The 25055-nt window shown below is 36.5% G+C and overlaps 1 protein-coding gene across 2 annotated transcripts in view; it reads right to left on the bottom strand.

Annotated features, from left to right (window-relative positions):
* The window catches only part of PLXDC2 (plexin domain containing 2), a 261532-nt gene that overhangs the window by 108019 nt on the left and 128458 nt on the right, over positions 1-25055 (bottom strand). For both annotated transcript variants that reach the window (XM_064634991.1, XM_064634982.1), the window contains exons 3-4: positions 10298-10444; positions 5508-5577 (exon numbers count right to left, since the gene is read on the bottom strand). In XM_064634991.1, the coding sequence (XP_064491061.1) occupies positions 5508-5577; positions 10298-10444 (217 nt within the window). The remainder of the gene's footprint in view (positions 1-5507; positions 5578-10297; positions 10445-25055) is intronic.

The raw sequence follows: 25055 nt of genomic DNA, 5'->3' as shown, positions 1-25055 counted from the left end.
TGCACTCATTTCCCACTTTATTACCTGCATGTTTGAGTACAGAGAGCACCAAAGAGGTGAAACTTTGAAGTTTCATCTTTTTATTCACACCTGTTTTTCCCTCTTGTTCCAGTCATCTGTGCTCCTCAATACCAGTACAACAGCATCCCCACTGGGAGCTACTACTGAAATTGCCAATCTATTAAATGGCTATTACTTATCCTAATAGTAGTGACCTTCAGCTTGATTTCTGCTTCCATATATTTCTCCTGCAGTTTTTTTTCCTTTAGCTTTTCTGGGATAATACTATTTCCTTGTTACAATCCAGTGCTCCCTGTGAGTTGAAATCACATTCAGCAATACTCTGCCTTTTCAGTGTATAAACCTCTTTCAGCTCATTTACCTCATGGGGCTCCTGTCTCCTTAACGCTGCAACTCCAAAGTCAAACCCTTCCTCTAACTCATCCTGTCCCTAACTGTCAGCATCGTCTTGTCCTAGTACAGTCCATCTAGCTGAGGTCTACAAGTTCATGTCCCAGTGCAATCTAAGCTTCAACCTCTCACTTCTCTTCATCTCTTTCTCCCTTTCAGCTTAGAAATCAGCAATTTCTTGCCTTAGTTAAGACTGACTGAAAAATTAACCAGATTTCAGGATTTAGCTCACAGACTTAATTTCCATTTTTAGTTTACAGAAAGTAATTACTCCCACATTTTTAGGAGTGACGTTCAAGCAGAAACAATTTCTTTCAATTCTGAAATATTTTTTCCTTATCAAAATCATAATTAATTGTAAAGAATTTGCCAGTGAAACATACAAGTGTACAGTCATAATAAACATGTTAATACTTGCACTGACTTCTGTTTTGCAAAGCAGTTACTGGCTTTGGGAATAAAACATGATGGATGGTTCAAAGCAAACAACCTCAATGTCAGAAAATTCTAGTCATGACAATATTCTGAATTGGTCTAGAAATATTCACTAGACAAAGAGAAAATTTAACAGAAAGGGGCTTTGAAAAACTTATACCAAAATTACAACAGAGCCCAATCTCATCGTTACTTATCAGAAAACTATAACATTTTTAGGAGATGCACACATGTCATTCTTTTTAATGATAATTCCTGAATAATTGTCTGACTCAAAGATCACATTGACTTGCAAGATTATCTAATCTGTTTTGGAGCTTCCAGATGTTGCTCTGCTAGGAAAAAAATAAAGAAAGCTAAAGGGAACTAACTACTCTGTCAAATAAGGAAAGTTAGAGCCACCATATACTTAAAGGTGACTCCAAGGGGGAATTAGACCCCATATGACACCAAGTTTTACACATCTATTTGAAAAAGACCTTTGTTTTATTTTCACATCTACAGAGTTTTGGTCATATTCCAAACACCTTTTCTATGTATTAATTGCAATTTCATGTATGTTATTGTTATGTTTCATTATTGCTGAGCAGTGCTTACACAGTGTCAAGGCCTGTCCTGCTCCCTCACACATCCAACGACAGAGTGGACTGTGGGTGCACAAGAAACTGGGAGGTGACACAGCTTGGACAGCTGATCCCCGCTGGCCAAAGGGATGTTCAATACCATATCATGTCAGGCTTAGAGTATACAAAGCTGAAGGAAGAAGAAGGAAGGGGGGATGTTGGGAGTGATGGCGTTTGTCTTACGGAGTCACTGTTACACCTGCTTTCCTGGGGATGGCTGAACATCTGCCCACCCATGGGAAGTGGTGAATGAATTCCTCCATTTGCTTTGCTTCTGCATATAGCCTTTTGCTTTACCTATTAAACTGGCTTTATCTCAACCCACGAGTTCTCCCCTACCTCACTGTAGGGGGAGTGAGCGAGCTGCTCTGTGGAGCTTAGCTGCCAGCTGGGGTTGAAACACAACAATCCAAGGCAACAAACAAAAGGTTTAGTGAAAGGTCATAATAATCTGGGTTGTCTACCACCCTTCACTGTAATGCTGCTACAGGCATAGCAATACAAGAGAGAAATGTAATGTCAAAGAGAGGTGCCATAAAAGAAAGAAAATCCTAAATAATTTACAGTATCTGATACAAAACTGCACTACAAAACAGAGACTGATAAAGAAAACAAACCAAAAAAAGACATGGAGATTAAACAAGTGGGATTTACTCCTATGTGCATGGAAAATTAATACAACCAGGGATGAAGATTTGCTGCATGTTGAGTAGGATGTGGGGTCACAGAGCTTCAAGGACTCTTCTAAGAAGTGTTATGATACTGCCTGGAGAGATGTAGCACAAAAAGGGTTTTCCCAGCTTCACAGCCACTGAAGTCTATGACGGGTATCAGTGACTGGCAACAAACAAACTTCATATACTCAGCTCCCTGGAATGCATTATGTAACTCACTATCTCACGAGTGGTTTATTACAAAATTAACCATACTTGTGGCCTGTGCAGTACAAACTGTAGAAAGCTTCACAAAAAACAGAAATCAGCTTTTTCTTGTGTTATTTACTATTACTAAAGTTTTGAGATCTCTCTATAGGAATGTGGCCAGATAGATGTCCATATCTCAAAGCTGCAATTACTAATTATGTTAATAATACTATAAGATGTCTTACCTTCTAGTTATGAATTAAATAGCCTTTTCAAATACAATCTAAGGACAACAGTGAATAAAGCCCTTGAGCTAATTTATTTTCACTCCTTGTTCCTCCTTTTCTTAAACACAATTGGCTCATCAAAACCATTCAGAAGAGGAAATAAATATTAGCTAAAGAGAAAAAAAAAAAGTTGAGATTTACATCGGCAGTTTCAAAGTTACCTTAAGTAACCTGGGAAGCCTACTATGCCACAATGTACCCTCCATGAAGAATTGCAGAAACCATTTGGGTAGACATTTTTATTATGACAGGGATTTAATGCACCATTGTCCTAAGCTTTCCTTTTAATAAGGTTATTTAATTTATCATTTAGAGGAAAAACAGTTTGTAGTGTTTTCATTAGCATAATTAATCAGATCCTGCTCTTCCTGAAGTAGACATCTGTCATGTGGGATTCCTGTAGATATTAACTCTGCCATTCTTTTGATGTCAGAATAACCTCTGGAGGTGTTTCAGCTCTCTAATAATAGTAATGCCATTGTAAAATCCTGGTTACTACAAAATAGTAGACCATACAATATACAAAGCACATGAAAACTGTATTTATCCTTTTTATCATAAGTCATTGGTGGTGAAGTGTGGTGCTTAGCCTAGCAACAAAATTTGCAAATATAGACAAAACAGTACAGAAATAAACCTTTCTTTTTCCACTAAATGAGTTTGGGGGTCTTGTAGTTGTAGAAAAAGTTGCATCCTGTATTAGACTGACAGAATGATTTACAGTTACTGAGCTTTATCAAGGTGATATTTTTAAAGCTATTACTGACTAGATCTTTCTTTTTCATGCTTAAGTTTGAGGTTGAAAATCATGCAAGTGTCAATGAAGACACAAGTATCTCTATGCTAATGGCAGTGGTGTATATTAAAAGGACTGATTTTAAGGTCCTATTTAGCTTGACAATAATCTATTCACAGCAATATTAGTTTACTTAGACCAAATGTAGACCAAAATAAAAGCAGAATTATCATCCAGTGTTCCATTAATAGCAAGAGAAAAGAGTGCTGTAGAGCTGGAGCTATTCTTATATGCTTATGTACTTTTTAAAAAAAGAAATCAAGACCAAAACCATCTGAATTCCCCACATACTCTGAAACAAAAGAAACAACATTTCCCATACAAATTACTAGTACACAGCTCTCCTTAGGAGCTTAACTTTGCTCCCAAGTCTTTGGGGTCAGATGGGGAAACTGGTAACAGCAGCGTATTAGTGAAAGGGGTAAAAGTGGTAAAAATTCAGGACTTCCATTAAAAGGGAAGGCCCAACAGTGACCACACAAAAACAATTAATTGAAGGAAGAATGAACTTTGTAAAGTTTTAAAGAACAAAGTACAGCAGTAGGAATAAGGGGACATTTAGAGAATGAACAATGTCTCCACTGCTGCTGTTTCAACTGTGCAGGATCCATCCTACCCCATTCTTTCATGCTGCACAGATCATGCACTTGATTTTGGCACCCCGTCAAATGCGACTCCTCTAATACAGAATACAGAACTATGCACTGACAACCAAGCACCAAAATGAAACTAAAAGCAAAGCAGAATGGAAATCAGGCAAGTCTCAAAATCAGTAGTTCATGGCTTTTCTGATCAAAATCAGCATCAAAACATCATTGCTGATCAAGAAGAGAAAACACTGATACTGAAGTAATCCCATAACTCTGCACCTTTTTTTATCATTCTTCTGCAAATCAACCATTTAATATCAGCATTTATTCACCTCTGTCCATCTCTTGCATTCTTTTGCTTTGGTAGCAAAATGGAAATCCTGATGGGGAGCATGATAGAAACCTCTATTCTAGTTCCTACTCTTATTGAGACACTGGTTGCAATTCTTTGCTAATCTTTTAGTCATAACTTCTGCATTTAGGACTGCAGTGGGACATGGACATCCCCTGATCTTGGCCAGCTGGTCACCCATAGCATGAGAAGAAGCCTTGACTGTGGCAGTGTAGGATTGCTCCTGATGATAGTGGCTCCTATTTCTGCCTGCTTGTCCTGTCACACCTCTAGGCAGAGCACCACCAGCCAGAGTCCATGAACTTGCTGGACCTGTTCAAGGACCAGAGGATGCTGTGGGTGTGCTCTCTGTGATGCCGTCTTTCACCTCCCTGTTTTCATTTTTTCACCATTACTCCTTCTTTTTATCATTTGTTGTCTTCCATGTCATCTCATTATCCTCTGGTCTCATCTTTGTTTTTCAAGGAGGCAGAGAGGGAGGGGAACAGAAGGAGTCAGTGACTGTTCCTAGTGCAGGAGACTGGTGCAAGTAGCAGCCAGCAGCAGTGGGAGGGAGAATCCTAACCACAAGTCAGCAGTGGTGCCCAGAGCTGCAAGACTTGGAGGTTGAGCTGTGCCACACCTCCTGTCTTACATCACAGAAGAGGAACACCGTGGTACATTTTCAGATGCCTTACCACACCAAGACAATGCACTGCAATGAGTTTGCCTCACAGGTGACAAATTGTGTACTTCTAGTATCACTTATCTTTGGATAGTAAATCCTCTGCCCTCGTACAGGCAAATCCTAAATCTGCCTCCTTGATTTGGCTCCAGCAAAATGATTTGTGGATTTCTCCACAAGTGTAACTACTACACACACATACACACAAGATTTCTGGGGAAATATTTAACAGAAAAGTCTGTTAAATTATTTTTATAATATTATAAAGTCTTACAGTGAGATGGGTTTATAACAGTTCATCTTGAACACCTGGAGGTTTTTCATCATATTGATATTTTGTGACTTTCTTTTTTGTGGACAGGAAGATTTCCTAAATAAAAGCTGCATTTTATCTCTTGACATATACAGGGGAAAAAACAGTATTTTAAAAAGCTGCAAGAAACTCTTCCCATATTACTCAAAGTAAATTGTTAGAAAGCCACTTACCCCCAGTTGCCACAGTAATTTCACGTAGAAAATGACCGTAAAATGGAAAATCAAAGGACAGATTCACTCTCTGAAAGGAACATCAGAAAATAAAATCAATATTGAGCAGAAAGGTAAGAGAAAACAAGATGGAACAGTCCTCCACTTCAAATATCTGTTTCATTGCTTTTTATTTTTCACTGAACCCTTGCTATTCTTTTTGAATTTGGAACTGGTAATAGCTACTGGAAACAATTCTGTGTAGCACTTGAACACCTGAAAGCAGTAGATCTTCATAATTAAAGACTTCAGAAAATAAAATACATTAATAGACATTGTAACTCATTCATAAGAATAAAATTAATAAAGATTTATAGAGTTTTTCCTTAAAAAAAGTTGCTTTAACCTCTTTCTTAAGAGGAGCCATCAATATCTAAAGCCTTAGCCATACCTACATTTTACAGGATGCCTCCTACCTTGGCTGCTGGTCATTTGCTCCGCCATCACATGTGCCTTCAGATCCAAGTGCTCACCCTGACATCCTGCAGCTACCTGGGTGCTTATCTAATGAAGGCTGGTCACTGGAAGGCAATTTCTCCACTAATCCCATATGACACCAGTTCCTAAACTTTCCTATACTGTCAACTAGGAAATGAAATGATATACAAAGAAATATTCAACAGAAGCAACAACAAACTACATAAGGTACTTACTGCAAAATAAAAGTTAAAAAAAATTGTTTGTATAAGCCTACAGATGACTACCCTCTATAAGGCGAATTCATAGCAGGGAACTTTAATTTGGGGAACAGACTTTTCTCAACTAAGCTTGCTATAAAGCATCATTCAAATTCAAACTCATTTTTCGTCTCTGCCTATGGCTTTCTCCTTTTCTACCTATTCACTACTTTCCCAAAGCTCGCTAAATATTGTGGCTGATCTTATCACCTCATGTGCTATCTGGTTAAACTCTGAATAAATCAGTAGTTATGGTAGAAAGGAATGCTGAAATCCCAGTAAGGCCTTTCCATAGTTTAAATATAATATTCCATGAAAAACATATCACTTCCATAATGGTCCAAATCCCAGATAGAAAACAGGCATGAAGCCCATTATTTCTTATTTAGGAGGAATTATTATAGTAAAACTCAGTGTGAAGGTGGGTTGTTGATGACTGTCCCTCAATCCTTTGATGTCTCCACTTAAGTAAGCACAACAGCTCATACATTTTAAAAAAGAGGGGAAAAAAGGAAAAAGAAAATCACTTTTTGTTTTTATTTTCCCTACCATTATTTCTGTCCTGGGTTTATTATGTTCAGATTATATCTGAGTACTTCTCTCAGAAAGAATTATGCTTACACCCACCAGAAATGTTTAAAGACTTATTTAGCATGAAATTAGCAGCTGAAGATTTACAGTAACTTTAAATTAGATTTACTTTCCACTTAAGTGGAAGACAGAATTTAGACAGGATTTATTAGCACATTTTTGTTTGTTTTTAATTAAAATGCAAAATCCATTTGCATTGTGTTAATTGGACTGAGTGGGTTCTAATGACCTTTTCTGTATATACATAAATATGGATGTGCCACTGAACATTTCTAATCAAAATGGCATATGCAAAAGACAACTAATGAATTAACTTAAACAAATGTTCTTTTACCGTGTCCTAAAGTTTTCACTGCTGAAGTGTATGCTATGTCTGTGTATGCAGTCCATTTAAATTGTCCTTGCTCTACCAAACATAATTTCCAAGAACTCTGTTAAAACTACCAGTTCACTGACCAAACCATCCCTCTTTCCTTTGTCTGCTACCCTCCATTTTACCTAGTAGCATTAGCTTGCTGAATACACAGTAACCATGAAACTGCTTCAAATCAAAACTGTCCCCTTAGCAGTCTTCTCAATTGCTGTAATATAAACATTAGTATAAAGATTTTTACAATAAAAACTTGATTATTTGCCCACTCAAGCCAGATACAGGTCTCCCACTGACTTAAATCGAAAAAGGGTGCCTTAAATTCTGACAATGTAAAAATGTTTAATGTAGACAGTTTAGCATAATACTGTAATAAGAAGCTACATGATTTAAGGAATGTTTTAAAGCACAATATTCTAATAGTCACTAAAAGTGTGCTTTCACTTTTGCTGCTAGAAAGTATACCTTTTTTTCAGAAAAGAAATCAGAATTTTTAACCCGCTGAAATAAAAATGTTTTCTTCATACTTAATGATCAAATGGACTGTGAGAAAAGGGAATTGAGTTCTCAGCTATGAGGTATCCTGTATCTAGTTCAGTGTTTGAGTAATCAGCTACTAGATATCTAAACACACTGAATATCCAAGCAACTCCTAAAATTTTATTTTATGGTTAAGAATATGGTGGTCATATGTTAAGAAACAATCCTTACTATTAGTGATGTAAATCCTGTAGTGTTAGACATTTTAATTGTTCCATTAATATATGTGTGTTACTTTCTGCAACCAATTTCTATGCCATTTATACAATCAAATCACCTCATGGATCTTCTCTTTATTACTTTTCCTGTAGAAGCAAAACCACCTGACAGCTTCTGGGAAATCTTAGGATTATATATTTCAAACTGAAGGAAAACACACAAATTAAGCGTAAAAGTTTTACCATTCAAAGAATCCCCGACAGTGTTAAATGAATTCACTGATTCTTAACATATAATAATTTAACTCCTGGTTCTACTGTCAAATTGGAGAATAATGTTTAGAAATTATCAGCGTGTAAATCACTGAGTCACAAATAATGTGCAAAATGGCCTTTAAAAAAGAATAATGACAAAGTTTATCTCTATGGAAGGGAAAGGAAGAGATTGCTGCTCAGTTATGTATGATCATTTCAGAATATATGACTCTACAGTTGTACAGTTATAGAGAGCACATCTCTGTTAAATAACTTCATTGTGTAGTACATATGAATGTTGTTTGTTCAGATGCATAGAAGAAATCAATTATAGATGTATAAATGAAATATAAAACCTGATGGGATGACTCACTGATACTTTTTCATCATTCAGGAAGGACATAAACCTCTGAAAAAGAGGTCTTTAAAAATATATGTAGACATGGCTACAGACACTTAAGTTCACAGTCCAAGATATTTGGGTAAGTATGAAAAGAGATGGATATCAGAGTTCTAAACCATGCTGAATGCTCCTCCACACTGATCTCACACCAAGAAAAAGAAATTGCCTCATTCTAAACCTCAGTTTAATAACTTCATTAAAATGTCTGCCTTGGAATTGACATTTTTTAGGTGTATAATTTCAGAAGCCAACTGGAAACAAAATTGCTTACAACAAAGATGTGGAAGGGTGTCGTCTTCACCAATACTTAAACACAGGTTAAAGTTTCTCAAAGGAATTTCACTGATGTTTAGATCTCACTTTCACAAATTACTTTTAATAGGGAAAGATGTTATACCTTTTATATGTATTTATAAATATTTTAATACCTTTTTTTTTTTTTTTTTTGACATATTTCCATTCTCTCCCTCAACACAGATCACCAGGAACCCACATGAAGCTGGCAAGGCAGACAATAAAGATTTTCACTTTTAGGTGCCCTGAGGTTTTTTTCTCATTAGAATCAAATTCTTTTATAAAAATAGCTTATACAATGTTTTATTAAATCTACCCCAAAGACATATAACTGCCTGAACCCTCTGTTTTTGCATTATCTCTGGCTTCTTACAGTCATTTTGACTATGAGGAATATATTTTTTGAATTGGACTCTTTGTCAGTCACATGCACTGGATTTATCATGTCATTCTGCTTTTTGTATTCTGAGTTAAATATCACAGTATTTCTTCCAGCCACCTCTTGCATTTCTCTGAGCCAGTCACCTGGTTTGTGACAGGGAGCAAACAAATAAATTCAGAGAAGATGAATTAAACTTAGGTTTTCTCTCAGCTTTAAAACTGTTAAGCTTATTTGCATCTTTAAAAACCATACGACTTTTAATTAAGGTGTCCACTAGAATTTGTTTTAAACTGGCAAAACCCAAGGACTTTTTGTTGGAGCTAAGTTGGCAAATGGATGAAACAAGATCCCCATGAACCACAATTCTGAGTTGTAATTTTCTGTATTTAATTTGCACTGATATTGGCTCTTCTATGTATGCAGCTTCTATCTACAGGTGAGAACTGAGAATACAATTTGTAAATCATACAGTATTCTATTGCACTTCCAAGTTTGTAAGCCTATTATTTTCATATCAATTTTACCAGGCAGCATGATTACAATAAGTTAAATATGATTGTTGTTTATGTTCTGTGATATGTATTTGTTAATAATCTAAAACTGTGATCACATCACTTCTATTACTATAAGACATTCTCATGACTTTTTTTTCAGTTGTCCCAAAAGGAAAAGTAAGTGTGACACCTCATGCAAAATAGAAGCGAAAACACAGACACATTCCATGGGAAATTTAAACTTCAACTTCATCCTGAACCCAGTTCTGTTGTTATCGAACTCAGTGGTAAAATTCCCTTCAACTTCAGCAACACAAGTAGTTTACTGTTTGATAGCTTGTGATCCTCCTGAACAGAGAAAAATTTTAAATCTATCTGTAAAGGCATCTCTAAAGGACTTTTATAGCATATTCAAAAATGCAACTTGGAATCACTTGATAGCAACACTGTAAAGACTTTCACAGCTTAACTAAGATTCAAAGATATAGCTCTGTGAACAGTAGTCATCATACTTAGTAATACTACTCTGTGGGTCACTGGTGAAAACATCAATGTTAGTCAAAGAAGAAAATGCTGTGATAACTTACTGCAGCTTGACGATGCGTATTGGAAAGGATCCCATGAATCTTTACTTTGTCCTTCTCCATCTGGTCTATATTGACCCACAAATCCCGACTGGTAGAATCATATGGGCCATACGTCCTTGAAGTATAATAATTATGATCTGTATCTTCCTGAAAGGGGGAAAAAACACAGTTTGATATGGAAGATGCACATTAGTTTTATGTAAAACGCTCCCTTGAAATACTGAGTCCTGTCGCTTCTGGGAGCAGCAGCAACATGTACACTGCAACTCAGTAATAAAGGAAAAAATGTACAAATTGCAAATGTGTTGCACAGACAGCTCTGTTTCTAACCACTAGCAGTTGACAAGACAGTTACCTCATCCAATCATCTTATATTATGATGAAAATGTTCTCTATCCCCAAATCCCAATCATATACTTCCTGTAATCATATCAGTGAAATCTATGGCAAAATGTTTGATGGCTTTTGAGGCAAGATGGCCAGTTAAGTTCCTTAATAATGGACACGCTCTAACAAAGCAATGAGCAGTATTCACAGTTAACACCTTAAAAACAATGTGGTTTTCAACATTTCTGAACATAATTCACTAGACTATCCTTTGTAAGAATATCCAAAAAAATTTCTGACAGCTATAGGCTTACAATGCTATTTTATTTTAAATCTCCAAAAGTTTGCTTTACTGTAGATTTGCCATTCAGAGACAAATACATATATATTTGTGGAAGAAAGTTTCCTAATTATCATGGTCTTTAAAATTACAGAAGTTGCTGTTATGCTCATGTCACAGCAAATTTCTGTCAAGGTCAGTAGCTGTGAAGGTCTGTACTTTCCTGTCTAAAACAGAGAAAGGGGAAAAAAAAAAGTGTGTGGTCTGAAATGAGCAATGAAACAAATCTCAGATTTCCAGTCTTCCTTTACACATCCCAAGCTGTTGTAACCATAAAATATTTAAACCAACAGCACTGCCAGCTTTCTGTTGAAAAGCTTGAAGTAATACTACAGAAGTAGTACATGCTAGTGTCAGTTCCTTCCTTGCTTCCACCTCCTTTGAGACAAAGCAAATTAAACAAGGCCTCAATTATAGTGTTTTAAAATTAGAGTAAACTTAGAAAATAAACAGTACTCTAGAAAATGGAAGAGGTGGACTTAGAATTTAGAATTACCCTGGTGATGGAGAAGTTCCTTTCCTGCAGTACCTCTTATTCCCAGCCAGCAGCACAGGACTACCGTCTCATCAGACCATGCTGCCGTGCAGACCTGACACTCCCTCCCCACAGCCCACTCCCCAGAACATACACAACCTATTCCTGGTGACATTATCCTGAGCTGAAGACATACTTGATAAGAACTTATATTCTAGATGAAACTATTAAGGTCCTAGTTTAAAATATATTGACCATAAATTCTGTTTCAGCTGGATTTCACCCTACATTAACGTCATTACTGATGCATTTTACTTTAGCTGTTGCAGATATTATCAGGTTACTTTCTCCTTGACACTTTCTGTATCATCTGCTGTACTTTCTATGCCAGGATGTACTTTATGTACCCAGTAAATCTCAGTGACACCTTTGAAGCAACTTCTAACAACTTCAGCAGCTCTAGGTAAGTCACACAAGTAAACATAATTAAAACTATACTGTCAGGAAGATGACAAAAGCCAGCCAGCTTAGAAATTCTTTCCTCCTTTAATGGTCAACAGAAACGGTTATTACTGTCATGTATAAAGAAGGTACAGTAAATTAAAAGGTTTTGAAAACAAAGATATATTTTCCCAGTTTAATTTATCATTCTGACAAAATTTCCATAGAAAATAAAAATTGCATTTGAGGCCCAAGGAAAGGGCTCCAGAAATAAAGAAGAAATAATTACTAAAATAGTTTGTTTCAGATAAACATGCAATATTTAAACCATAGTCAAAACTCTGCAAAATTTTTTATTTTTCCAGTTTTTCATAACTAATAATGCTACTCCAGTTAACTATTAGTACCTAAGCCTCCACCTCCACAACTGGAAGGCTCTAGTGCTGAGCCTAGTTGGTAGCTCTATACAAATGCTTTAAATGGTATCTTGATCCATGCTCAAAGAAGATTCATCATACATTTTGTAAATCAAACACTTTTATTATAGCCTTCAGCTCAAGATTTTGTCAGTGTGAGGACTTACTCATGTCTACCAAATTTTCTGTATAAAAAATGAAGTCTCATTTAGTATTTTAATTCAAGTTAAATAACCCTAGATACTTCTGGAAGGAAACAAATTCACTTCTACTTGGATATTAGAAAGAAGACAGAATTCCTCTTACTCCGAAAAAGCTTCATACCTTCATGAAAATACTATTAATTATTTCTCTCTCACATCCTAATTTTTCTTAATCCTATCTGTAAAAATTTACAATCTGACTACAAAAAGGCTCATGCAGCTAACTACTGAAGTTGATCTGAGCAGCTCAGGAGCCCTCAGTAAAGTTAGGATCCAAGCTTGTGTTCCAAGTTACTGCCTTCATGGTCTCTAAATTGTATTACTATGGAAATAGAATTCTTGGAGTCTTTCATAAATATGATTTTATTGGTATCATTAGATACCTAGGAGTTGTCATTCTGTCAGACCTGTTTATATGGTTTGGTTCACTGTACCTGCTTATAACGTATTCCATCCCCTACAGGTACTACATGCGTAAGAAGATGCAAAAATGCTTCAAAAATTATAATGATTTTGCATGTAAACTACTGAATTAAGAAAATAATTTTAATAGTTATATGGTACAGATGTAGAGTTCTGCTGATAGCTAGAATTCTATATAAATACACTTATGAAGAGAAACAAACTTTTCAGTGTCTTTTAATGATGTAGAAGCACGTTACTGAAAGGAAGATCATTCACAGCAAGTAGAGAACATACACATTACTACTTCAAGAAAGTTTTTCTTTTTCCTTTGTTTTTCAGGTATGGATATGAGTGTTATCTCCCACTGCTTCTCTAGTTGTACAGTTCTGTCCAAATACTGCATATGTATGAAGTACATAGCACCTTTATTCTACTGAACAGTACAGCATTAAAGCAAAGGATTTTTCCAGACATTTTTTTCACCAGCTATGAGGATTACTGTCAGCAACCCCTGTGAGTATAAAGGGAATATTTATTAGAACCTCTCTCATAACAATTGTCTTTTGGGGAAGTAAGTTATTTTTTACCTGAGGCCATCCTTGATGCTGAGTTGCCATCTTACTGTATATTGTAAAGAAGATTAATTTCTTACAGTTTTAACAAGGGATATTTTCTGATGACATCTTGCCTATATTCCCATATATCTCCAAATACAACTGATTTTTCTCAGGAAAGCTGAATGCATGCACTACTTGTAAAAGCTCAGCACAACTGAAGTTTAAGCCTTTTTTAAATTCTTGGTGTTCAGTATTTGTCAAATTCAAATCCAATTCAAATACTGAACATCCATTCCATATGTTACTTATATGGACACTCCCAAATACAGTCCAAACACCATTTCATCAATAACTGCTGTCCCTTAACAGATTAGGGTGATCTGTCACAATCAAGATAACATAAAGTTAATATATGTGATATTTAAAAGTAACAACTACATTATACCTCTGAAATTATTTCAGATTATTAACTGGGATTCTGGCCAAAGATATCTATGAAAGTAGTACTGAAACAGACATGAAACAATAAAGTTCCCTCTCAATGAAGTAAGACACCACGATTCAGTGATGTAATCACATATGTAAACATTGGACTTTTTAGGTTTAATTCTCTTCCTGACACATTTTTTCTTTAAGAGAAATGAAAAGGTACTATAAATCTCTAGGAGATGGAGGATATTATCAAACAAGGTTTAGGAATAAGAGCCTTTGTTGAATCCAACTGCATGAATATTTTGCTTCTAAATACTGGGTTCAATTTGATCCAAACCACAGACATTACTGAACAAGAAGCTCTGCCAGCTACTGAGCTCTCTCTCTTTAAGGCAATAACTGAAGAAAGCTGATAACTTCAACCAGAGAAAAAGCAGCTGGTACACCCAGGAATGAGCTCTGCTATTGCCCAATAGTATGTTGTAGAAAAACCTCTTACTGTCTCTGTAGTTGAAGGAAGAGAGTAAGGCATCCACAGAGCAAATCGTTAGAGATCAGCCAAACAGATGGCAGTTACATTCCAGTAGATTAAGTTTTGGCTGCCTTCTCCCAGTACTGGAAGACTGTTTATGACATTACCAATCAAAAATCAATCAATCAGTCAATCAACCAATCATCCCATCCGAGGCTCCTCATCTTCAGATATTTGTGGTCAAGTGTTGTGAGTTATTGCTAGGTGCAATAGGAAACAATGAGACTGCATTTGATAACTGCTGTCCCTTTAAATATACTATTTATTGAAATTGCACTTCCAAACTTCAGTTGAGATAACATCACAATGAAAAAAATACGAAGCCCTCAAGGACATGCTTAATTTTATCACTTTAAAAGGAAGGTGTGATATCTGATTGTTAACAAAATACATTAAAAAATTGCCCAAATATTGCCAAACTCACAGACAAGGTCTATTTTTAAATTAACTGAAATTGCTGGTAATATTTGTCCTAAATATTAATTCTGAGAAAATTCATCACCTATTACTAAGTTCAGAAGGTCATCTTTAAGCATTTCTTGATTAATAGCCTATGAAATTAATCAGAGAATTATGCTTTCTAAAAGGTGCATTTGTAGACTAAAATGGAAACACTGAAAGGACAAAACAGGCAATTCTATATTTTTTAAACAGACAATTTTTCAGCAAGAAACCAAAGATAATAATACTTCTTTGGATATTTAGAGAAAGGAAATGAACTAGCAATTAAAATTATTTCCCTAAGGAATAAGGCAGTTCTGGTGATCCATTTTGCAGACATACAGCAAAAACAGCTTCCCCAAAACTATTTGCACTCTTACCCAGTCTCATGTAATGTTTGCTATTCTCTTACAGTATCTGTGCCTATCATACAGCTAAAATAGACTTCTGAATTGTTTCAGACTTTTGCTAGAAAATTGCTTTTATATTTCTGAATATTATTAGTCCCCACCAGCTAAAAGCAGCACAAGGGGGAGAACAGAGATGATAGCTTGTGTAGGACTTGAGATAGCTGTGCATTGGAGCTGATGGAAAGCCTCTTCCCAATAGCACGTTTTTGGGCACCAAGAAGGGGCAAGAGAAATGCACGTTCATACTCTGCATTACCTGGGCAGGGGAAGCATGTGTGTATGGGGTTGCAACTGACTTTTCCTCATTTATTTACATTTTCCTTAGGCAGGGACTGACTGAGACAGGAGCAGGTGTTAAGGACACATGGAGAATACCCCTATCTAACAGTCATTAGCACAGGAGATGAGACAATACAAGATAAGATCACCTCTCCTGAGATGAGGTCCTAGTGGGAAGATTAAGACCAGAGAAAACGGGGAAAGAGACACTTTGTATGCTGCTGTCATATAACTCATTTTAACAGGGAGTACCATAATTACAATCATAACATAGCAATCCTATGTTGCAATTTTACAGTTTTATAGGATCTGATAATCTAAGAACCCTAAGGAGTTCTTGATTTGAACCGGCCTGTCAAAATGTGAAAGCTCTAATTTCAGCAGATAAGATACATGTAGACTACAACATCAAAGTCTTACAGAGGACATGTATAGGGGCACAGAGACAAAGTTATGATAGATTCCTTTTGTTGTTTTTCATGGTTTTGTTTTTTTGGTTTTTTTTTTTTTGGTTTTGTTTTTGTTTTTTTTTTAATATCTGAAGTGGAAAAAACTAAGGGGATATATATACAAATATGGGCATAGCATACCTGCTTCACATCAACAATCAGCAGAACCTGAAGACAGCCTGAGACCATCACTGTTGACTACACAAGCCCTAGCAAAATCCATTTTGAACAGCTAATGTAACAACTAATGAATGAGGGGAACCCAATCTAATAGAAGAGGAAATTCTGTGTCTGAGTGCACTAGGGTCAAGAACTTCACCTTACATTATATTCTCCAAGAAGAGACTACACAAGTGCTCTGCAGAGTCTTGAAAGCTACTGTGTGTGTGCAGAAGTCCTCAAAGTCAGACTGTCACTAGGGCCAGTATAAAGCAACATTGCCCAGAATCAGACAGATTTACATCTGTAGGTTATAGTAAACATTAAATGATGTCATCAGCTGGGATGAAACAAAGGCATTCAGCTCACAGCTCTCTCCCCTATGTAGACACAAGGCTTTACACAGCTCTACAACATCTTAAGTTCCCAGGTTTTTAAACTGCACTTCTGAGCTCCTGACAGCACCTATAATGGAGAGTCACACACATTGACAGACAGTCTGCAAGAGAAGGATGCCATAAAACTGTTATTAATCCAAAAAGCCATTTAGTCTTTCCGGCTTTGTGAAAAGTCAATGTGGAGCCACTGACTTTTCCATGATATTCAGCCCCTTTTGAAAAGAAGCTTCTCTCCTGGGGACTGCTATAATACTGTCAGCCTATTTAGGGGTCATTACAGCAGTCTCATAAAGCCCCTTGGATTGTCTTGTCATATGAGACAAGCTTCAAAAGAGCAAAAATCTCTGCAATGCCTTACTTAAGAGAGGAAAAAAGCCAAATTGCCAAGTCACTCAAAAACCAATTACAGTAGGGAAATATTTATTATGCAGTTTTGTTCCTGATTTGCTAGAGCAGGAGTCTGAGAAATGACATTCTCAAAATAAGCCTTTATTAACTGCTCTGTAGCACCCTCTCCACTAAAGGAAAATAATAGGAACCATTTCAATGCAATGTCCATTAAAACACCTAGCAGAATTTGATTTTGGTGTAATTATGACACAGGTTTTAGAGTTTATATTCTCATTTTTAGATCTGTATAAATGACTAAAGTGTTCATAAAACTGGAACTGTGAAAATTACTGTTTATAAACATAAATACTATCTGCCAGCTCTAGACTACAGAGCATCAGTGGTTATAACACCATGTCTGTTACCAGGCCCATTCTTGGGGGGTCATGACTCCAGATAATGCCATAAATAACTATTTTTTTGTCAAGTTAGCTTTTAGATTTAGTATTTCAGTCTTCTAAAGATCCACCTCCTGTGTGGAATATAACCAACAGTATATTTCTTTGTATGTACTTTGACATACTTACAACCACATTTGTGCAAATTTTTTCCTCTCCCTAAATATACAATAAGTTCAGTTTAATATTATATACTCTTTTTTTCTGTTTAATCCAGGTATTGGAACAACTTTAAACTCTCTGTAGCCTATGTAATTTCTCCACTATGTGTTCAGATGTCAGGAGAAGTACATCATCCTTGTTTCCCATTCTCTGGCACTTCTCTAGTGGAAGAGACAGGAGGAAAAGAGCAACCAAGACACAAATGAGAACCCTGAGGCCTCACATGAGGAGGCAAAATGGCAAATCTAAATTAGTACGAAAACTGTTACAGATCTAGAGGATTAAGTTAATATTAGCAGGTATAGTTTCTAGTTGATCAGGGCTTTCTGTAGGACAGTGCAGGAAGCTCCCTCCACACACACTGGTGTGTGATGCAGTTCCTGAGCCCTTAATACTGTGTCTCAGGGATCCATCAGGGTTCAGAGCCAAAAAATTGTAGGGCAATTAGTTGTAGGAATATGTACAACCAATACAAAGTTGATACAGGCAGGAGCATGGGTTTATTAATGCAGTAGCATTTTACCTCTAGGGATAAAGCCTAATTTAAAGCTTTTAAAAGTGTCCTATGTACACCTCAGCACCAATCTTTGCCAAAGCCATGCTGTTCAGTCCAGCTGTGTGCTGGTCAGCATATAGCCAGACAGCAGCATGCTCAGCACAGGGTCTGGGCATAACAGGATGAACTGCATCACCGTGGCTTCTCTGGAAAGCACTTGGTCTAAGCAGATTGCAACCAAAACTGGTAGTCTATTTAACCAGAGCAATTTCTAGTTTGGCTCTCCCATGCACATGAATCTTTAGTTACTAAAACACAGGACTGGCTGCAATCCACAATCAATAAGTAAAATTTCAAAATTACAATTCATGCCTTAGAGAGAAAGATAGTGACGATGAAAGTGATTAACCTGTAGCGATTGCTACTGCTCTTTGAAAGCTTGCTCTTTGGTTTGAAAAAGGGATTAATTTTGTTTTATTCACATGGATTTTTCTCTATACATCCGTAACAGGAGTTCAGTCAGGATATTCTCCACAAGAACAGTGAAAAGAACACGTGATTTTAACAAACTGTTCTGACCAGCCACATTTCTTAAGGACTTGTCACAGAAAATGCTTCTTTATCTGATCTTGCAGTCACACTCAAAAACCCAAATCCCTAGACAGCTCTCGTGCCACAACTGTAAGACATCATATTTAATTGAGATGCTTGATTAGTTACATGTTGCCTAGACAGGCGTATCCAAGTTGCTGCCTTTGCATGACATCAGGCACTAAATAAGCTTTCTGCAGAATCTGCACTCTTGTTCTTTTCAAGAGGGATAGTCTGAGCACTTAACAATTACTCTGACAAGATCAAGATGTTAAATAATATCCTCCCTCTACGGTCCCTGAAAAACACCACTGCCTTCAAGTTAACCCAGAGTGTAGTTGATCCAATACTCTCAAGTATTTAAAAATTAAACACATTATTTTGGTTTTGATAGATGCTATTTTTTCTTGTATATAACTTCTAAATCTATGTTGTTCTTTCAGAGTAGAGCAATTCAAAGAGGAAGGTTTCACAAACTTGTATTTCCTTATTTGGCTTTCATCTAAATGCAGGACACTGGAAGACAACACACACGGCACTACAGAATTACTTCTGACTGCAAGGGTGTCTTTTCACAATTTTAAGCAACAGAAGTGATGCCAAACATCTAAGCACTGAAAAACAGTGAAGGATAAAGTCCTGAGATTTTACTTGGGTTCCAAAAAAACCTTTTTTTTACTGGAGGTGGGGGTGGTCAATGAGACAGGAAGTGGTAAAAGAGAGGAATAATCTCAACATTTTGACCCTGACCAGAAACAGGTCATTTTTATTTTGCTTGATTCAATTTGTTGTTGGTATATCTGTAAAAAAAAAAATTAAAAATTATATCTTTTCACTTCAGATTTAAACGAACAAATAGGTAGCTGAGCAGGGTGGAAATCGGTTTGCAGGTGCAGCTGTCTGTGTAAGAGCTACATTTGCAAGGGCTCATTGTCAGGACCAAAGACCTAGTAAATGCTGTCAGCGAAGGTTTGCCAGCTCATGAAGTTTCCAGGTTCACTCTAGAGCAAATTAAATACCCACTTTGACTGCACTGACCATGGGTGACATATAATTGCCTAAGCACAGGAGGAACCCAGGGCTGTCTGAAACTTGCAGATATGATTCAGTACCTCCAGCAGAACCTTATCCTACAGGAGCAGCAATGGACCTTCAGTATAACCACAGTGCCCAAAATGATATCGGATATCCACAGCTAGGTAACTTTCATCTTAAATTTCCATCATCTGTGATCACAGAATCATAGAATACTTTGGGTTGGAAGAGACCTTAGAGACCATCTCATTCCATCCCCCCAGCTGTGGGAAGGGACACCTTCCATTTGACCAGGTTGCTCAAAGTCCCATCTCACCTGGCCTTGAACACTTTCATGGATGGGGTATCCACAACTTCTCTGAGCAACCTGTTCCAGTGCTTCACTACCCTCATGGTAAAGAATTTCTCCCTAACATCTAATCTAAACCTACTCTGTTTCAGTTTAAAGCCATTCTCCCTTGTCCTGTCAGTTCATGTTCTTGGACAAACTTGCACATACTTCATCTATGTCACATGCACCTATACTTAGGTATCCAAATTGAAGAGTTGAATTTCACCTTCAATTTCAATATTAACTACTACTAAAAAGAAAACCACTTGTACATATCTCAGCCTTTTGTAGCAATCACAGTGGCCTTGTATTTAGTGTAAACTCATATGCATTTTTAGAGCGGTATAGAGATGTGTACTAGCCTTTACTGAATGTTTATGTGAGAAACAAAACCTCTGCAGTGTATTTAAGAAATAACCTTGATTTCCAAGGTGATGGAATAATATTCCTGATACACTAATATAAGAAAAATTAACACTTCAAGCACTGTTAATAATTAAATGAAAACATTAGAAGTTCTATTTCTATTGAAAAAAGAATTCTCAGAAATAAATTTCTTTTTCTTTCAACTACATAGTCAGCAATTGTCCAACTGTAAGAATTGGCTGTTTTGTTTTCTAGACAAATAGGAACATTGGGTGCACTAGCTTATAACTGTGGAAGGAAGATGTTTCAAATATGTTCGCCAAATTTGCTATAAACCACTGTGCCAGCCAGCCAGTTATACCACCAAAATGAACAACCATTGGGTTGTTGACCTATGGAAGCCACATTGTTGGCCCACTCCTGCTGGATATGGCTAAACTCAGCAGTAGCACGTTGGAGCCAGATTATGCCTGTTTTAGCACTGAAAGAAACTTTTCTTTTCACAGACCAGGAGAGAGGCATTCATACTCTGCCTGAGGCAGGAAGAACCTGAGAAAGTTTGTTTTGCAGTCTCTACTGGAGTCAAAGGAGAATACCTCTGAGAGATCACGGCATTTTATCCCTCATGACATTTTCTGCTCCACCTATATGAGATCAGACAGATAGGATTTCCATCTGTAATTTCTCCCTCTTCCTATTTTTGTTGCCAAGGCTACAGAAAGAACACACAGAGAGTGATGTTTTGATTTATTTAAAAATTTTAATAGGTACTGGTGAAAAGTCATGCAGCTTGATACAAATGAATGAAACAAACCTCCAGTAACTCTGTCACATCCCTCTACTTTTGTCAAATGTTGTGCCACTAAGAGATCTGGTGGATATGTTTTCTGTCCTTTATCTTTTTTTTTTTCCCTTGTTATTCACACTGCAAATTGTTCAATTTGTTGTAGACTCTCCAAGATCTCCATTGCCAATTTTGTTTTCTAGAAATAAATATACTGTTTTATTACTGATGGTCTGTGAAAACTTAGACATGCTGCAAATGAATGCATGTTGGTGTTACAGAAGAAAGAAAACAAATAACCAAAAACCCCAAGTTATTTTCATTAGTTATTAATTTTTATTCAGTGCATGAAATACTACTATTAAAGGCATCTCCTCAGCATTTTCTTCAACAGTTGAAAGCATTTAGGTAGTATTTTTGGAAGGACAAATGCACATTTTACAAATGGAACTTTCTTAACTTTGATACCCCTCTTGATATGAATTTTGAGCGTTAGCCCCATTTATTATTCTCTTTGAAATTCTATACAACTCACATGATCACAATGAAGACAGACCATTGAATGAAGTTATCATCATGGCTAGGCTTTGCGAACGAAGATTTGGGAAGGACTCTACCCACACTTGCTAGTTATAATGAAGTTATAATTACTAACTTTACACAGAGTCAAAGGAAATGTCTGACCGAATCCGAAACAAAGCACTCATCTGCTTACATGCCAAGCTGCTACTGTTTTGGGATAACAGATAATAGACTCCAATATTAAAGAAACATGAAAGATTTTAGTAGGCATGGAATAATACATCAATGTCATTAGAATTCCTATGGCTTTGAAAATCTATCCCTAAGGATTGGTGTTATCCAAACTGGAATTATGTGGCTTAATGTGACAACTTTTTACTCACCTACCCAAATTCCTCTGCACTAACAGCCCGGTAATGTATTCACCCTCACTCCTGGCTCCAACCAGCTATGCACAGTTTGCTGTGTGCTGCTAAATTAGCTAAGGTTGTTTGCTTTGCATGGGTTGAAATGAACACAGTCTTCTGCTTTCTGCATGACCAAATTGATACAAGTCTCCTCCTTCATTGGGACACTCCAGGTGAACGGGATGAAAAGGGTCAGAAAGGAAATGCTCAGGATAGGAGAGACTTTCCCAGTCTTCACAGCCACACTCATATTCAGTTCTCACAAGCTGAATCTATTTTCAGCAAACTTCTGCAAGCAAGGGCTAAGGCATGCATGACTGAAATAATTAATTCAGAAAGAAAGTACAAGGTCTGTTGATACTGCTCACAGCTCTTTTCAGCCAAGAGTTCACTGATTCTGGCATAACTGTAATGTGCTTTAGGAAGTTGGAGATGAAGAGGGATATGGAAATGTAAAACATTATAATGAAGAAAATTCAAAGGCAGATTCCCTTAAACTCTGAATTCCCTGTCTCCTTCCTTGCTATAAAAATTCATTATCATCAATATGTTAAATTAAATGCCTTGCGTGCCAACATAGCTAAGCATGTAAAATAAACTCAGGATTACAATGGAGTTCTCTTACTTAGGAGTGGGGGAACTAGTTTTTAATTTCTTTCTTTCCCCATCTTCTCCCCCGAAGCTTAAAGGAAATAGAGAATGAATGTCACCTCCAGTCTTTGCCTTTTTCAGCTATACCTGAGTTGATAGCAGAACCATCAACTCTTGAGCTTAGATTTAAATTATTGGAAACATTTACAGTACTTTTTATCAAGCTGCCAATACATTCAGTCCAGCTGAAGACTGCAGCAACACCCAGTGCAAGTGTAAAGATGACCTTGATATAAGTAAGCAATTAATGTATTCAAAACAAAAAGATACATGAGGCTTTTCTCTAGTTTACCATTTTGCAACTGAAAGCCTGAAAGAAAACAAGACAGTGATATATCAGTCTGCTGGCTGGCTAGAAAGTGTGACATCACTGGTGAAAAACTCAGCCGGACAAGTGAAAAATAGTGAGTAAATAAACGATTATCCCAGATTCTGCTTTTAATTGCAGATGACATACTGTTTGTTGTGATTAGTAAGAGCAGAGAATTAGATTATTTCACATGTGATCTGTGCTGCTTTCCAGATCAATTCACTTTCTGGCTGTTCTTTATAATTACTAAAAATATTACTTAAATACTGAATGTAGCAACAATTTTCAGGCCTTTTAGTTTGACTTAGGATGTCACATGAAGAGAAAGTTCAAATACTTTCAGTAATATCACATAAAAAAGGAACATATTTTTTCCCTTGACTCAGTCTGAAAACAAATGACATTCTCCACCTCCAAAGTAACAAGGTATTTTCTAAAATTAACTCTGGCAAGTGTGAATAAAAACATTCTAAAATAGCAATAAGAACCTCTGCAGAAAAAAAGTAGATTAAAATATGGCAAGAAAATCTCATACATCTTAGTCTTTGATTACTGTATCAACTGTATCATTTAACAGCAAATGTTAGCTCTCTTACAACAAAAATATTACAACTAAATATTCTGCTACATAGAAAAGCAAAAGGTATATCCAAAATGGTTTCAGTGGGCTTCAGTGCAACTCCAGCATATCCCAAGACTCTTCCTTCAGTACATCTTAAATTTCTGCTGCAACTTTCAAGCTTCTAAATATGAAAATAATAACATGACATTTCAGTAAATCTAGTAAATGGATACCAATAAAAGCACAAGAACAGCTGGACTCTTTTTGGCCAAACGTACTTTTAGTCTGATCCTCAGGAATGACTGGGAATGAGAGTTGGACTCAATGATCCTTGTGGGTCCCTTCCAACTCAGAATATTCTGTGATTCTGTGCCTGTGCCTGATGCCCAGGAAGCCCAGGGGACCCAAGACAAACAATGGCAATTTCCCATTTTCCCTAGGTTCCAGTGATCTGCTCTTCAGAAACTCCCTTTTATGTTTAATAATCCTTGACAAATTCGTATTCCATGAATTTGTCTGATTTTGTAACTTTTGACATCCACAACATTTAGTGTCAATGAGCTCCACAGCTTTCGAAGTTTAATGATGTGCAGTAGAGAGGAATCATATGGGAAGTTTGTTTAATCCTGTAGAGCATTATGGAAATATCAGAGACATGAACATCTATTGCAGCAAAGACTTCTGGGTCAATGTTACACTGGCTTAAAGTCAGCAAGACAACTGTGTTATCAGTACAACTGACATGGCCTAGGGCAACATAAGATAGGGTCTGAAATTGCTGAAAACCTGATGCAATACCGCTTTCAACTGTAAAACCATGTTTTTTAGTCACAGTTGTTATACCCCTGGAAATTCTAGGGCTATACTAGATGGCCAAAGTTTAATCAAAAATGGAGAAAAATATTTGCAAGCCTATGGGAGGAACCCAAATTTTTCCTCCTTCTCTTGAATGAATCATGCGCCAAAAATATACATACACCAAAAAAATCACATGATGTAGTAATTATTAACTGTAAAAAAGAAATAACTACACTTCCTTAACATTAAAAATAAGAATGAATATAACTTTTGTTCTGATAAAGATTTTGCAAGTAGACCTGGCAAGCTACAGCCATGTAATTAAATCAGTTAAAATATATTTCTTCACCTAGAACTAAAATGATGCTAAACCAAAATTTGATGTTTCCCTTATTTCAGTCAAGGGCTAAATATGGTTTGAACTAAATAACATAGTCTAGAATCCATTCCTCAAATGAAGCAACATCACAAAGCAGATATCAAAGATAAAACTGATAGTTTCTTCAGTTTTTTAAGTTGTTTTGTTGGTTTTTCTTCCACACAGATTTTTGCAAATACAGATTTCAGAACAGAAGTACCACTCTTTTGCTCTCTACTGAATCAGTCAACTCCTGTGACAAATTTTTGTTCTGCAAAGGTTCATTCCTCCTCACTTATATGTCAAATATTTCAACTAAAATAAAAATTAGAA

This window comes from Pseudopipra pipra, chromosome 1 (assembly GCF_036250125.1).
Source record: "Pseudopipra pipra isolate bDixPip1 chromosome 1, bDixPip1.hap1, whole genome shotgun sequence".
Lineage (NCBI taxonomy): Eukaryota > Metazoa > Chordata > Aves > Passeriformes > Pipridae > Pseudopipra > Pseudopipra pipra.
This window is presented reverse-complemented; position numbering and strand designations above follow the sequence as displayed.